The sequence below is a fragment of the Ursus arctos genome, unplaced genomic scaffold (genome assembly GCF_023065955.2).
Source record: "Ursus arctos isolate Adak ecotype North America unplaced genomic scaffold, UrsArc2.0 scaffold_3, whole genome shotgun sequence".
Classification (NCBI taxonomy): Eukaryota; Metazoa; Chordata; class Mammalia; order Carnivora; family Ursidae; genus Ursus; species Ursus arctos.
The window spans coordinates 61,564,625-61,580,759 of NW_026622985.1; the positions used below are offsets into that span (position 1 = coordinate 61,564,625).

The 16,135-nt window shown below is 37.4% G+C and overlaps 1 protein-coding gene across 2 annotated transcripts in view; it reads right to left on the minus strand.

The window, feature by feature from the left end:
- The window catches only part of TBX20 (T-box transcription factor 20), a 55,245-nt gene that overhangs the window by 25,200 nt on the left and 13,910 nt on the right, over positions 1–16,135 (minus strand). For both annotated transcript variants that reach the window (XM_026509119.4, XM_057304354.1), the window contains exon 6: positions 8,229–8,305. In XM_026509119.4, coding sequence (XP_026364904.2) covers positions 8,229–8,305 — 77 coding nt within the window. The remainder of the gene's footprint in view (positions 1–8,228; positions 8,306–16,135) is intronic.

Sequence of the window (16,135 nt, forward strand, 5' to 3'; positions counted from 1 at the left end):
ATTAAAACACAAAGACCGTCAGACAAAATTTTTAAAACTACAGATATTCTGCAGTTACAGAGTATCTTTAAAACTACAGATACTCTGTAGATACACATCATTATTTACTCAACAAATACGTGAGTGTTTACTATGTACCAGCCACTGCTCTAGGATCTAGGGATATAGTAGGAAACAAAGACAAAGTGCACCCGGGTGGCTCAGTTGGTTAAGCGTCTGCCTTTGGTTCAGGTCATGATCCCAGGGTCCTGGGATTGAGCCTCGCATCTGGCTCCTTGCTCAGCGGGGAGTCTGCTTCTCCTTCTCCCTCTACCCCTCCTCCTACTCCCGTGTTCTCTCGCACTCTCTCTCTCTCAAATAAATAAAATCTTAAAAAAAAAAAAAAAAAAGACAAAGCCTCACCCATTCAGATTTGAGGGCAGCACATTCTTGGCAGAGGGTAAAAGTAAGTATAAAGGCCCTAAGGCGAACATGGGCCTTAGTATGCTGAGAGAAAAGTGAGCAAGAGAAAGAAAGGTCCATGAGTTCAGAGACAGAACTGAAAAGGCTGGGGTCAGATTTCATAGGGCCTTTCAAGCCATGTCTGAACCGGGATTTTACCATCATTGAGAAGGTGAGTCATTAGAGAGCTCTGAGCAAGAGTAATGCCTTCCAACTTCCTTTTTTTGACAAGATCATTCTGACTGGTGTACTAGAAATGGATTTAAGGGCAGTAAGAATAGAGGTAGAAAGATCAATTAGGAAATTAATGTAACAATCTAGGAAAGAGATGGCAGTATTACAGATAAGGGTGGTAGCAGTGGAGATAAGAAGTAGTTGCATTCCTCTGAACAGTCTGAAGGATTGGCTGACTGTTTGGATGTGGGAAATGAAAGAAAGAGAGGAGCCGAGGATGACTGCCAGCCTTTTAGCCAGAGCAATGGGAAGGATGCAGCTGTCCGCAGCACAGATGGGAAAGTAAGGAAAGGGCAGGCGTGGAAGAGTATGACTGGGCATCCTTGTTTCAGATATGTGAAATGTGAGGTACCCTAGGGGGAGAGGGAAGAGTAGATCAAACAGCCAGTAAGATCTCTGACTGAGAGGCCAGAAGCAGAGATGTAAATCTGATAGTGATCAGCATATAATGGCATGAAACTGGGTCCAATTATCCAGGAAGTAGGTGCAGACTGAGAAAAAGAGGCCCCAGGACTAAGGCCCAGAACACATCACTCTCTAAAAATGGAGGGCAAGAGGAAGAACCAACTGGGGTGGGGGATGACAGAATGGCCAATGGAGTAGAATAAAAATCAGAAGAGTGAGAGGTCTTGGAAGCCAGGAGGAAAGCAGGAGAGAATAAACAACAGTGTCAAACCTGACTGACAGGCCAAGGCAGACGAAGACTGACACTGACCATTGGGTTGAGCAATGCAGAGGTCACCAGTGACCCGGACAAGGGTGGAATGGTGGCGACGGGGGTGAAAGTCTGAAAGGCAGGGTAGGAAAGACAAAGGGAAGAGAATACACACAACTCTTACGCAGCTTTACTAAGAGAAGGAGCAGAAAACTGGAAGAGTCAGTAATTGAAGAGACAAGTAGGATCAAGAGAAGGTTGTTTTGTCCTTCATGAAAGAAAAGTCAGGATATTAGTTTGATGATGCAAGAGAGAGGGGGGTATACTGCTGTAGTGACAGATTTTTAAAAATTAAAAGGCAAATAAAGCAAAAATTTAAAAAGCGTATCAATATAAGACTAGGAAAAGTAGAATCCAAGACAAAGAGCATTAAATGGGATAGAAGTTAATATATATTTACTGATAAACTATGGAACTTAAGTAGTTAAATAAGTCTGCCCCATAAGAGTACTACACCCAGATGAATTTATGGGCAAGACTGTAAAATCACTTCCTTGCTATTTAAACTGATCCAGACAATAAAAAGAAGGAACATATTTCAATTCACTTGAACAAACTAGCAGAAACCTGATACCAAAAACTGACTTTTAGAAAAGGAAAGAAGAAACAAAGTCAAATCTGTTACAAAGATCGATAAAAAGTCTTAAATAAAATATGAATAAATTAAGTTCAGCAATGTATTATAAGAAAACCAGATAAAATCCAGACAGGATTTATTCCAGGAATAAATGGATAGTTCAACATAGACACTATGAGTATAATTAATAATATTATTTTAAAGTAGAAAAATAATTAAAATTGTCTCATGTTAAAAGAGCATTAAATATCAATTCAATACTATTCAGGATAACAAAAAATTCTTTGGGCATAGAAGGGCATTGCCTCAATATGATAAAGAATATCCTCCTGAAACCCATCACCACGGAAAATCATATACGATGACCAAGCATTAGAGGCATTGTTAAATAAGTCAAGAACAAGAGAAAAATGCCAACTATCATCATTACTTTTCAATAGGGTCCTGGTAAATTTTAGTCAGTGTAATAAGACAAGGAAAAGACATTTTTAAAAGCATAGCTATTAGAAAGAAAAAGATAAAATTATCATTTTTTGCAAATTACATAGCAATCTAACTGGAAAACTCAAGAGACTAAAAGGAAGAATTATTAAAACTATTTTTTTTTGAAGTTCAGTAAAATGGCAGTATGCCAAAGCCATATAGGAATCAATAGCTTTTTATAGACTAAACTAGGTAGATTTCAAATTAAAAAATTCTACTTTCAAAAGTAAGCTCTCACTTCCCAAAAAACTCTCTAGTACAATACTATTCAATACAAAGGTAGTGTGAACCACATATGTAATTTTAAATAGTCTAGATGTCACATTTTTAAAAAATAGGTGATATTAATTTTAATATATTTTATTTAACCCCACATATGTCCGAAATATTATTTTTTTTAAAAGATTTTATTTATTTATGTGACAGAGAGACAGCCAGCGAGAGAGGGAACACAAGCAGGGGGAGTGGGAGAGGAAGAAGCAGGCTCCCAGCGGAGGAGCCCGATGTGGGACTCGATTCCGGAACGCCAGGATCACGCCCTGAGCCGAAGGCAGCCGCCTAACGACTGCGCTACCCAGGCGCCCCCGAAATATTATTTTAACATCTAACAATATTTTAAAACTATTCTTGAGATATTTTCATTCTTTTCTCAAGGAGCCTTCAAAATCATGGGGTTTGTTTTTTGTACTTACAGCACATCTCAATGCAGAAAAGCCACATTTCAAGTCCCCACTAGCCATCTGTGGGCAACGGCTATTGATCAAATTGGACAGTGTAGCTCTAGGAGACTTAGCTATGAGCCTAAGAAAATATGGGCAAGACTTACAGCCTTGAAAATATCAAAACTTCTAAAGAACATAAAAAGACATTTCAGTAAAAGGACAAACATATGACATATTCCTAGAAGGAAGTTCCAATACTCTGAAGATACCAATTTTCTCCCCCAAATTACTGTATAAGTCCAGTCAAAATTTCAATGACTTCTTTGGGAAGACCTGACAAAATGATTTCAAAGACTGGATGCATAAATGTCAATGAATACCAAGAAAATTGGAAAATGACAAGTAAAAAGGCTTGGAGTTTGCCATATCAGATATCTAAGTATCATCAAATATTTACATAAGTATCATCAAATATTTATTTTATCAGTTTACAAAAATTAATACAATACTGGAAGATCAATAAAGAGACTACAAAAACTACTACAGGCAAAAATTTAGTATATGATAGGGGGAATTATAAATAAGTAGGAAAGGAATATATTAGTAAATACATGGTACTGGAACCACTTATAAAAAATATACAGTGACATGTCTGTTTTATATCTTACACCACAATAAATACTGTATGAGTTTTTAAATAAAAAACTAGAAAGCAGTAAAGTGACAGATATCTGTACTTGAATATTTACATATTTATCGAGTTTTGGAGTAGGGAACCTCTTCTTAAGATAGAAATCATAAAGTAAGAGGAAAACAGATTTGGTGATAAAATATTCTATTTATCAAAAACATACATAAAAAGCTAATTTCAAACTGATAAAATGGTTCCAATATATACAAACAATAAAAATACTGATTAATATATAAGTAGCTTATACAGATCAGTGAAAGAAAAGATGAACAATCCAAAAGAAAAAAAAAGAGCTAATGACATAAACAGGCCAATTTACAAAAGAAAGTACAAATTTTCACCTATCAAATTGGCAAAGATGAAAAGATGGTGATTATGTTTGACAAGGGTACAAGAAATGCGCACCGTTGACCATGACATGGACAATCATTCTTGAGGGAAACTTGGCAGTTTGTACAAAAAGCCTTAAAAACGTGTATTATCTTTCCCTTTATATGAAGTATCTAAACTAGGCAAATTCAAAGAGACAGAAAGTAGAACAGACATTACCAGGGGCGGGGGGAGGAGGAATGGGGAGTTACTGTTTACTGAGTACAGATTTTTCTATTTAGGATGTTGGAAACATTCTGGAAATGTAAAATGGTGATGGCTGCACAACATTGTGAATATATACTTAATGCCACTGAATTAAAAAATGATCAAAATGGTAAACTTTATATTGTGTACATTACCATGATTTTTTAAAATTCCATTGCATGGCCATATACATTTATCAAACCATTTTTCTATTAGGGAATATTTAGGTCCTTCCCAAATTTTTAACAATAAAAAAAACCATTATGATTAAAAAAAGTATATCCCTTTCTTCCCTTTAATAAAACCACTATTTGACACCAAAAAATTAAACATTAAAATTAAAAAAAGTATATCCCTAGACCCAGCATTTTTATTTGTTAGTATTTATCCTATGGTAATAATGAAGAATATGGGTAAAGATATATATTTTCCTCCTAGCACTGTTTGTAATAATAAAAAGTGGGAAACCTAAATAACTAATATATAGGATTGGTCAAATAAATGATCATACACAGTGGAAAATTAGGCAGCCATTAAAAAGTATACTACAGACATATATCTACTGATATTAAGGGGAAATGAGTAAAGAAAGTATGTGTGTAAACTTGAAAGGAAGTAAATGTTCGTACATGCATAAGAAAGTACCTGGAAGAATATATAAGAATATATAAGTCTTTGCCAGTGGCTATCCCCGAGTGAATGGGATTTGTTATTTATTTATGTTCTTTTTACTTGTTAGTATTTTTCTGCAATGAGCATGAACTCTCTTTGGGAAAAAAAGAAACCTAACAAAAGAAACTTAATTTTGAAAAAATCCTCCTAGTTATTTTTCCTTTCTCAAAAGTAACACTGTGCTTTCACTTACTGTACAAAGTGCCCTCCCCCCCCCAAAAAAAACACCAACTTACATCCTGTTTATTATCTGACAGACCAGCAGATAATTCTTTCCCTGAACTCAATAATTATGAATTCGGTGATACTAAGAAATCCCTTTGGGCTTTTGGTTTCCTTCTAAGCTGTCTGTTATAGGTATATGTGCAAAGCCTCCAATGAAAATGCTTTCCACTTTTGCTAATGAGATGGGTTTCCTTTTACAAATGAAGGGGATGCTGTCACTGAAGAGGAAGGGTACACGCGGAGCACGCGAGACAGTCAAGTGTCTGAACAGAACCTAGTAAAATGAGAGCAGGAAAACTGCTAGGCTTTATACAGTATCCCAAGAGCTTGAGCAATTGTAGAAGAAATAATACAATGAGTTTGGAGGTATAAGGCAAACAGATCCAGTCCCAAAGGCATTTTTGTTTAGGAGTCCCACACAGAAGTCGTAAATCTGGAACAGGAAACTTGAAATCATTAAGGTCACATATTTATAACATCATATTCAATTAGGTTAGAAAAGTGCAATTTCTGTCATCATGTCATAAAAAGATGTGTTTTTGTCTCAGATCTCTTATAAGGAAAAGTCCCCTATATTGTTACAGATAGGGCTGTTTTCAATCAGTTACAAGGAGCAATTCAATTACTAGATGGTTTAGTGCAGTAACTGACTCCAGACTAATTTAATTTCTTTAGGTCTCTAAAGATCAATTGATCTGATTTGACCCATCCCCAAAGGCTGTTTAGGGAAAATTCAGATCTAAATACCTGGAAATGAAATCCAAAATCTTGGCCAATTTCACACTACTTAGGTCATCCCGCAAACTTTCAGCTGGTCACAGAAGATGCTCTCTTCGCCCTCAGACCACTGAAAGCTACTCAGTTTCATGGACATGTGAGTGCTCCCCACATCGGGATGCTTATTCAATAAGTGGAAAATGTGCCTGCATGCATTATCAAATCTGCTGTTCTAAAGGGCAGTCAGTCTGGGGACTCGTATCTCGTGAGCACACGTGCAAATAAGGGGCTATTTTTACCCTAGGAGTAGTTTATTAAGACTATTAGAAGTACACTTAGTTGGGGCAAAAAAATATAATTATTTCACATTTTTAGATTTAAAAAGTGTTTCATAAATGTCACCTTACTTAGTTCTCATAATAAATCTTTGAATGAGCAGGGTTATTTTTCCCATCTTCTAGATGAGGGGACAGAGGCTAGGAGACTTCTCCAGGGTCACTCAGCCAGTAGAAGGCAGAGCTGGGACTCTAACCCATGAGTTTGTCTTCCAGTATATCATGCTCACCCCTTGATCAGAGACAGAAGATAAGGTACACACTATAAAAACCCACCACTACTGTACCACTGAGCCACTGTCTTCATTCTTACCTGCTACCTGACTGAAATGGAGAAGTTCACCTTTAATCCAACCTGTATACGTCCAGTTGGAATCATTGCTTCTGGCTCTCCAGAAATAAGAGATGAAAAAGGTCATGCCTGAATGACAGCAGCCTTTGTCAGTGGACTTGTGTGTCACCCACACTGCTGACGCCACCTTCTCGCTGACTTGGGTGTCAAGGCCTATCTGCATGCTGTGTCCCACCTCACTGGAGAGCTATCCATTTGGTGTCTCTCTGCAGTCTGCAGTGGACTTTCAACCACAAGCTCAAGCTTCCTTCCCTGATCTCAGCACCCTCAACCATCTGTCAAGCTCTCCAATGACTTCATTTCTCTCTTCTACTCAAATCCCACAGCACCTGCTCCACTTTCAGCCTCTCCTACTGGCTTCTCTGCCTCCCCACTGAGCCTCTATATCTTTTCCTCCAAATCAAAACCACCCTGCTACGCTCTGCTACTGGGGAGGGCAGAGGGAAGGATCAGATAGCTATTGCTAAAACAGGCAATGACCCCCTCCTCTGCATTTCCTGGACATGTTGGAGAGAAGTGCCGAGGTCAGGAGATGTGACCATGCATCAGGTAACAAAGAGTGCGACAGAAATGCAGCCGTTGGTGGGGAGGAAATCACACAAAGATTTGGAGGTAAACTACACCAGAGGGCTGGTGGCTAGAGTGTACCACCTGTCAAAGACTCTGGGCCACATGAAAGAAGTACAGAAGATGAATAAGGTCTAAAGATCTAATGTATAACAGTGACCAGACTTGATAATACTATATTGTATAACTGAAATCTGCCAAGAGAGTAGAGCTTAAATGTTCTCACACAAAAAAGAAGTACAGAAAGTTACAGAGTATGTGTAAGGGATATAAATAATCAGGTTGAAAAACCTTCTCCCTAAAAAAACGCATCATTTTTTTTGACATTCCCACGGGCAAGCTATGGATCTCAACATAGTCATTCCTCGCCACATAGATGACCTCACATTGTGTAAACCATTTTAATCAAGTAAAAAGTGGAGTAAGTTACAGGCACATGATTGTCACTTGTCTTCTTAAAGGTCCCGAGACCTGATGTCTCTCCTATTAAATAAAAGGAGAGACTCCATCACACGTAAAACACATGCCTTGAATTAAATGACATCTCCTTGCTTCAAAGTTCCAAACTACTCATATTCTTCATGCCAGCAAAGATGTCCACTTCAGAAGGCAAGGGCTATCAAGATTCCATTTCTCTGCGGAGAAATTTCTCCCCAGCCACTCAAGAGATGAAGCTTAATATCATCAAAAGGATGGAGTCTTTGATAAGGAAGAAACCCTATTTTTTACAGTTGAGTCAATGTCCTGACCAAAGAAACCACTTCCTCGGAAACAGCACAGAACAGACGCAGGTGCAGCAGCTTTCAGGGCTTAAGCAGCTGCGTGTCTACAGGGCTTCTTGGTGGAAGGGAAGGTGGGCTGGGGATTGGAGACTAGCTACAGTAACGGTATGGCACTTTGGCGTTGAAAGGAGTGTGTTCTTACAAACTCACTCTTCTCTTTATCTTATCTGGACAAAAAAGTAAACAAAATTCTCATTACCTCTCAATGTCAGTGAGCCTGGAGGAGTCCCGGAATCCTTTGGCAAAAGGGTTGCTATCTATTTTCAGCTTGGTTATCTGCAAAGGAATGAATGGGTAACAGAACAATATCATTTTCGAGGTCAAGGAAGTAAAATCAGAAATAAAGAGTCTGTTCATTTTCCACACTGCCGCAAGAATACTTAATGTTTCTCAGGATCATGAGAAGGGTGGAAAGTGAGAGAGAAGTTCACAGGAGGGGTGATTCACAGCTGGGTGGGACAGTTGGTCAGGGAGGGCCTCAGAGGTGAGGGATTTGAGGACTGGCTGGTCCTAGAAAACAGCCTGAAGGTCAACGGATAGAGACAATGAGGGAAGGGGACTTTTGTGAACAGTGTGGCTGCATGGTGAAGAATTTAAGAGAGCAGTGAAAGGCTAGGGCTCGCCCGGGGAAAGGGAGAGCTGTCTATCAGGCCAGCATTGGTGGGTAATGGGGAATACAAACAAAAATGTAGCCTCCTGCTAACTTGGCGGCATCATTTGTGACTCCTATGCACACATATATGTAACATAATGGAGAAAAAGATAAAACGGCCAGTAACAGCTTCACATCCAATACTGTGTTGAAATATGTGACAGAAATACATGATACAAAGCTTTCAGAATAGAAATTTACCCCTGCTCCCCTTTCCATCTGACTAAATTAGAATCAACCAGTCTTTTGTTATCCTCCCATACAATGCTATTTATAGACTCTGTGCTTATATAAAAGAAAATATTCCCTAATAAGAATCAGTCTGAAGTATTAAGTATCTAAAATGTGCTAGTCATAATTCCCACAGTATTAATATTAATGTAAAAAGATCCATTAAATCATATGCACTGTGCCTCCAAAGACACAGACATTAGGTTGTGAAGCAAAAAAAAATTAACACCGATTAAAAGATACTCAACTTGTAAAATTCCTGATTAGAGCCAAAAAGAACCCAGGAGGACCAAGACACAGGTAATCACTCTCTGATTTAGAACCATAGACACCTTTAAAGAGAGTCATAGCCCACTGGTATCAGAACAAGAACCCACATTAATCTTTAGAGAGAGATGCACAAAACAGTCTTAATCTGGAGAAAAAGTTATAGGTTAAGGCATGTCCTCCTCATAAGCACTAAACACAATCAAAAGAGATAGCCTGAAATACTCTTTCACCAAAACACAACTTTTTCTCTGATCAGAGTGTATCTGCTACTCATTTTAAATCATTAACACCTAAAGAATTGCCTTTTTCATTACAAAAGAAAGGCATTATTTCCCTTTTTGAATTTTCTAAATATGAGCTAACCAATGGTACAAGCTGCAAAAAAGCTACTTACCTCACTTAAAATAGAACTTCCCACACTATCCTATCCGGAGACTGCCCTTCTCTGTCATGAACGTCGGCCAGTTCTAAGATTGATTATTTGATAGTATTCATTTTTAAGAGTGCATGACAGTGTCTCACAAATGCTCACTGTTAGCCTTTTCACTCCAGTGCAGCCAAAAAAAAAATTTTTTTTACTAATTTCCTTTTCAGCTTAGTTAATGAACATGGTAAACAAGGAAGGAAGGAAGAAAACTGTTCTTAGTGAATAACAACAGCTAATTTAATTTGCATATAAAGAAATACACAGGAACCTCTGAGGTGGCCTCTAACTGTGGCCATCCAGAGTTTGCAGAGAACCCACTGCCACCACTTTGATAGCCATGGATTTCTCAAGGGTGAAGTCTGTTTCAGTCATCTTTCAGACTATGATTTAGTTTTGCAGGTCCATTTTCAGGACGCAGGAGAAAACTTTCATTTGTTTCATGTAAACTGTAAGCATCTTCTAAAGCACAAGCAATTATAGTATGTTCTATGACTATAAAACACCAACCAGAGTTTTAAATCCTCAAACAGGAGCTGCGTCCCTTTCTATTGAATAATTAGAAGTTAAAATGCCTTATGTTTCTAAAGCGCTTTATAGTTCATGAAAATGCTTTCAAATTAATGCATCCACAGATATTTAATGAGGACTGATGACTTATCATGCACTATGCTAAGTGTTGGATGGTGCAAAGATAAAGAACACGTGGGCCCTGCCCTAATGGAGCTTCAAACGGCAAGGCACAAGCAGAGGGACACGTAGCTTACCAGAACTGAAGGTGATTTACATGCCACTGAAAGGGGGGGGGGGGGTGACAGCACGCCCACTGCAGTGTTAGTGACTTAAGGGTGAACCAAACCCAGATGAAAATTTCAAACGGAAACTGTGAGATGGAACAATAAAGTCATCTTTGAAGTCAATTCCTATGAGCTAATTAATAAAATTTAAAAGTGAGTAGACAACATTTCACGGAGACAGTGGCAGATATCTGATGGAAAACGTAATTTTGAAAGAAGTCCTTTAACACCCATTCCTCTAAGATGTGAACCGTATGAAGCTCTGCTGGAGTCTTCACACACTAAAAGAATACAGAGTATTCTCTCTCTGCTGTCATGATGAAAGGACTTTTGATCTGCTTTGTCCCTGTAAAGGATTTTGAAAATTGTATGTGCTTTTCTTCATTATTTCCAAAAGGTAAAAGACTATTGGCTCAGAACATGACAACTGTCATAGAGAATAAATACTCTTAGCATGTGTGTTATTCAAGCGGTATGTCACCAGATCTAATATTACTGCCACAACTCTGAGAAGTGAATTACATTCAACAAGTGTTCAGATTTCTTTGGAATTTTCTCTCATTATTAGAATTTTCTATTTCTAAAATCTTATTAGTCTCTCTTTCATAATACCCAGGCAGATCACTGGTAACTTTTTTCTTTTTCTTCACATTCTGATATAATTTTAAACTATAGGAAAGGTTCGAGAATAGAATGAGGTACTCTCATACACCTAGATTCACCAATTAGTTACAGCAATGATTTGACTTCAGTGTGCTAATTAGAAATGGAGTTTAAGACAGTAACAGGTAGTTACTTTCTCTATAGACCATTTTATCTAATTCCAGGGAAAATAACTGCTTTTGGAAGTTAAAGGGAAAAAAGCTGAATGCATGCCTTATTACTAAAATTGTAGGGGGGGCCTGGAGTAACACTACAATTTCAAACAGGTTTAATGGAGTACTGATTAGCAGCACAAGGACTGTGAGTTAAACTTCTTAATGTACCCGCTGCGTTCACTGTGCCATCACTAGTCTCTGGGTTTACTGGGGTGTCAACCATAAGAACCCCAGAAATGTTTGTTGAAATTTGCTTCAAGGACAAGCAATCAGAAATGGGATTTCATCTTTTTACCAGTTATAGACTAGCAAAACTCTTCCTGAATTTACCTAAATAGCATTTTATTTTGTCTTCTAACTTTAAAATAATTTTTAAACAGCAAAATTTTAACATTCTGGTAATCAGGTAATCATACAATCATAGATTTTATTCCATGGATATTTCAATAAAAACTAGTAGTAACATAGAAAGAAATTCATTTCTAAAGATACAGTTTCATATCCCTTTATGCTATTTGGGAGAACTAAAAAAGTTATACATCTGTGAATTGATGAGAGAAAGGACCCAAGTTACAGTGATCTCGGCTGGACTTCATTTCATTTGTTCCCTACTACAGAATCCCTGCCACTATGTGTAACACTGTCAAACGATTTCATCCATGTCAATGGGGATACTGCAAAAGATCCCCAAATAGCCAATATGTTAAAAAATAAAAAACACGAAACTACAAGTACAGCTTATAACTCAAAGGCAAAATTTAAAAGCAGCAATGTTTTTTGTGAGGAAAAAGCGTTATAGGGCAGCTTGCATGCTTATGAAATCCCGCAGTTTTGTGTGTGCTGCGTATATGCAAATCACAGACTAATTCAGGCCAGAACACGCCACTGTTTTTTCACCTGTTATCTCAATAATATAGGACTTCACTCTTAACATCTCCTTTATCTACAGATAACAAATGTGTGCAAAACTAGAGAGCAAATTTTGACACTTCCAGCTGCACTGAGGAGAAGGGGACCTTTCCCAGTGGTTATTATTCCCAGTGATATCACTGGACTCTGAATCCAGCTGTGGTTCCCAGCCACAAGGTGAAATTGGCCCTCAGAGACCATTTCTCCAATTATCAGGAAAAGATCTGTCCAAAGGCATTTAAAAATGAAACCTGACCTACACTTCAACTCTACAGCAATAGTCTGCCCGCACAAAAACAATGTATGACCTTTAAATTTTAAATTATAAAATAGTTTGTTGAAAGTGTAATGTATTTAGGTTTTATCTAATAATGTAAAGAAATGCAATCATTCCCTTGCCAAAAAAAAAAAGAGAAAAAATAGCAAAATATGCCCCATTTTCATTACTTACAAATAAAACTACCAGCCACAATAAATGAGAAGCTTTTTCACAGATTCTGTTGGAAACTGATTTCGCTTTTAATAGATATAAAAACAACAGTCCTGTCCAAAGTTTAAGAGATATGAAGGTGATCCTAGATGTGAACTTTTAAATCTTCCTCTCTTTTCTTTCTGTTCTTTGTGCATGGAAAAATTCTAATACTTACGCTAAGTACACGTTTATTTCCTATACATTTATTTTATTATATATCTGGTGTAGGAAAATAGTACACAAGCATGGGTACAGCTGTGAAAAAGTGGTATATGTGGGGAGGCTTGAGAAAGAATCAAGGGTAAGTTTAGAAAATTGCTTAAGACTAATGAAAATACTAGCCCCCAATTTGATTTATTCATCCCACATATGTTTATTGAATGTGAATTTTCATTGGTCTTATGAGATTTTAAACCATTTGCAAAGCTGGCTTTTCAGTATACCAAAGGAAATCTTTATTACCTGAATTTAAATATATACATGGCATGGAAATTATGGTTTAAAGGTGGATGTAAAGAAATAAACTCAGACATAGCAGGATCTATTGAGAAAAATTAGTTCTGAATCTAATCACTTCTATTGTAGGTTATTTAGCAATGAAATGATATACTAATCCTATTAATCTTCACACTTAATGATGCAGTGAATGAGAGCTAGGAACTGGTAACTAGATTTTGAGCCCATTTATAATCTCAATTAGAAATAAATGTTTGCAAGAAGAACAACTTATGTTAGGATGTGTGCTTATTAGTACCTTAGTCTGTTTTAATTTAGCAACATTTTCAAATTCATTTTCTAAACCTTGACACTGTCAGTGGTCACTTCCGTGGGCCTGCAGTCTAGTTAGGTCATCAAAGGAGGCTCTAAGACCCAGAAGACGGTTCTGTCACTTACCAGATTCGTTACCTTGGGAAAATGTATTTAACCACTCTGAACCTGCCTTCTCATCTACAAAATGCGGCTTCTGGGGCCTTCTTCAGGAGAGTAGTGTCAGAATTAAATGAGATACTGAGAAAAAATCTAGAGAGATCTTTTCTCAATTAAAAGTAATAAACCCAGGCCATGACTATTAGTTGGATCCTAGTTCAAAAGGGGGAAATGAAAGGTTATAAAAAACATTTGTTGGTCCCTCCTGGAAATGTTAATATGAACTGAATTTTAGAAGATATTAAGGAATAACTTATTAATTTTTTAGCAGTGAAAAAGACATTGTGCTTACAAAAGTGATATTCTTATTGTCAGTATATACTTGTAGAATTATTAACAGGTAAAGTATCATGATGTATGTTACTTAGTTTCAAATGATTCAGGGAAGGAGAAAAGTACATATACAGAGAAACAGGGCAGGCGAGGTCCAGCAAGGTCACCTTGGATGAGTTATTTAACCCCATGCCTCAATTTTCCCAGCTGTAAATGCAACATACAAATACTGTTTGTTCCTATTTCATAATATCCTTGTGAAGATTAAATAAGACAATGCACTTTAAATGGTACCCAGCACATAGTAAGTACCCAAATATTAGCTATTATTACAATTATGTAGATAAAACCTCCTATTCCAATGTACCATAATCTGAGAGGTCCTGCCAACATTTATTCAGGATTGCTCCTTCACCTATTAAACTAAATCTGAGTTTCTAATTCTTAGAAACTTTCCTTCAATTTTCTTCAATCTGTAATTTTCGCTAAAAAAACCAATTTACCTATTCTTTATATTCTATGGTTTTCTTTATAGAGAATTCTGATAAAAGCAATGAAATTTTCACATGACAAGTTTGGTTTATTCTCAAACATCAACAGACTTCTTGCAGAAGTGCAAATCTAATGTCTTATAGTATAAAAGCTATAAATTCAATTCGTGTAAAACGAATGTTTCAGGAATGTTCTCTGAATCTATATCTGTGTTACATGTGTCCTCAGATAAAAACTGGGATATGTTTCAGATTCTCAGTGAAACAATATTAGGGTTTTACACCCCTGTAGACTTCAATCTACACCCAACTTTTTAGCTTGGGCATTCTCTGGAAGTTTCTACTCTTGTGTTGTAACCTTAGAGGTAACCAAAAAGTTTTAATACTTTGCTTTTACTTTAAGATGATTAGTATGATAACATTTGTGCCTTCATTTATCTCATTTAAAAAATGTGCCACTAACATTTTAAAATCCAAAAAAGTGACAGATCCTCTTTGAACACTCCAGAGACAGTCCGATAGTAGCCATATGCCTTATTTATAGGGTGCCTGACAGTTTCCAAAGACATGTTTACACAGCACCACATCTGATCCTCACAGGAATTCCCAAGATGTTCTGGGCAGTTCTTAGCTCCAGTTAACAGGTAAGGAAAATGGCAGCCACAGTGGTGAAGTAAAATCTACTCCAAGTCATACAGAAATTATAGGCGCTTATGCCTTACAGACACACATCCACTCCTACCTTCTGCTCATATCCTTTCCCTGTGCTCCCATTTCCTCATTTGTGTAGGGTTACCTAGGCTGTCAGCTTCACCTTCTTACTTTTCTCAAGACACACAACACCATATCTCCTCTGGCTGACCTATCCCACTCTGGCCTCTGAACCATCTATCAGACATCACCTTACAATTACTCATTCAGAACCCAAAATATAACAACGGCAAAACAAGAGGAGGGCAACAGTCCTGGCTACCTTAAAAGGGACCAAATAAAAGCAAGCTACAAAGACCTAGAGAGGCCACAAACAACCAAATTTGTCAAGTAAACTGAATGAGTTCCTTTTACTGAAGTGTATCAGAGGAGTTCTATTTCTGGTCCTTCCTGACCGTGAAAAGTTACTATCTTCTCTTAGCTTCAGCTTCCTCACGACAGAATGTTCTTGTTACCCCCAGCGTTCAAGGTTATGCTGACTGGGAAAGAAGAAAATATATGGGGAAGTATCTACCAGCATCCAGCCCTCAGTAAGACGTTGATAGTTATTTACTGAGTTGAACTGAAACTTATGGATGAAGAAATGCATAAACTTGAAATGTGATCTGTAACAAAGAGTAGAAACTATAAAACTCAATATTATAAATTAGTGATCTTGAAGTTAATTAAATATACACTGCTTACATGCTACAGTTTGTTATCTAAAGAGACATTTAAAATCCTCTTACTAGAATTACCTTAAATCACAGCTGAATAAGCTGGCCAAAATTTCGGAAGTATCGATAGTTCGTGTGGTTGGCTGGAATACGTGTGTTAATGTAGCAGAAAAACTGAACCTGTAGGTTTTGTGGAGCAGTGAGTGTATGGGTATATTCGTCAAGAGTCTCTACTAGAATGAGAAAAAGGAAGCAGGTGATTTGCTCAAGAAGAAAATTTGAGAAGTCAGATGGGACAGGTCTGGGTGGGAGAGTGGGCAATGAACAACCTGACCAAGGGTATAAAGACTCTAGAAAAGATGGTATAACACAGACCTCGATAACCTTGAGTCATGGTCACTCAACACGCTTGGAGGTGCTGGGGCTGATACTCAAGAGCACTCGCCAGAGTAAACTTCAGTTTGGAGTACTGGGA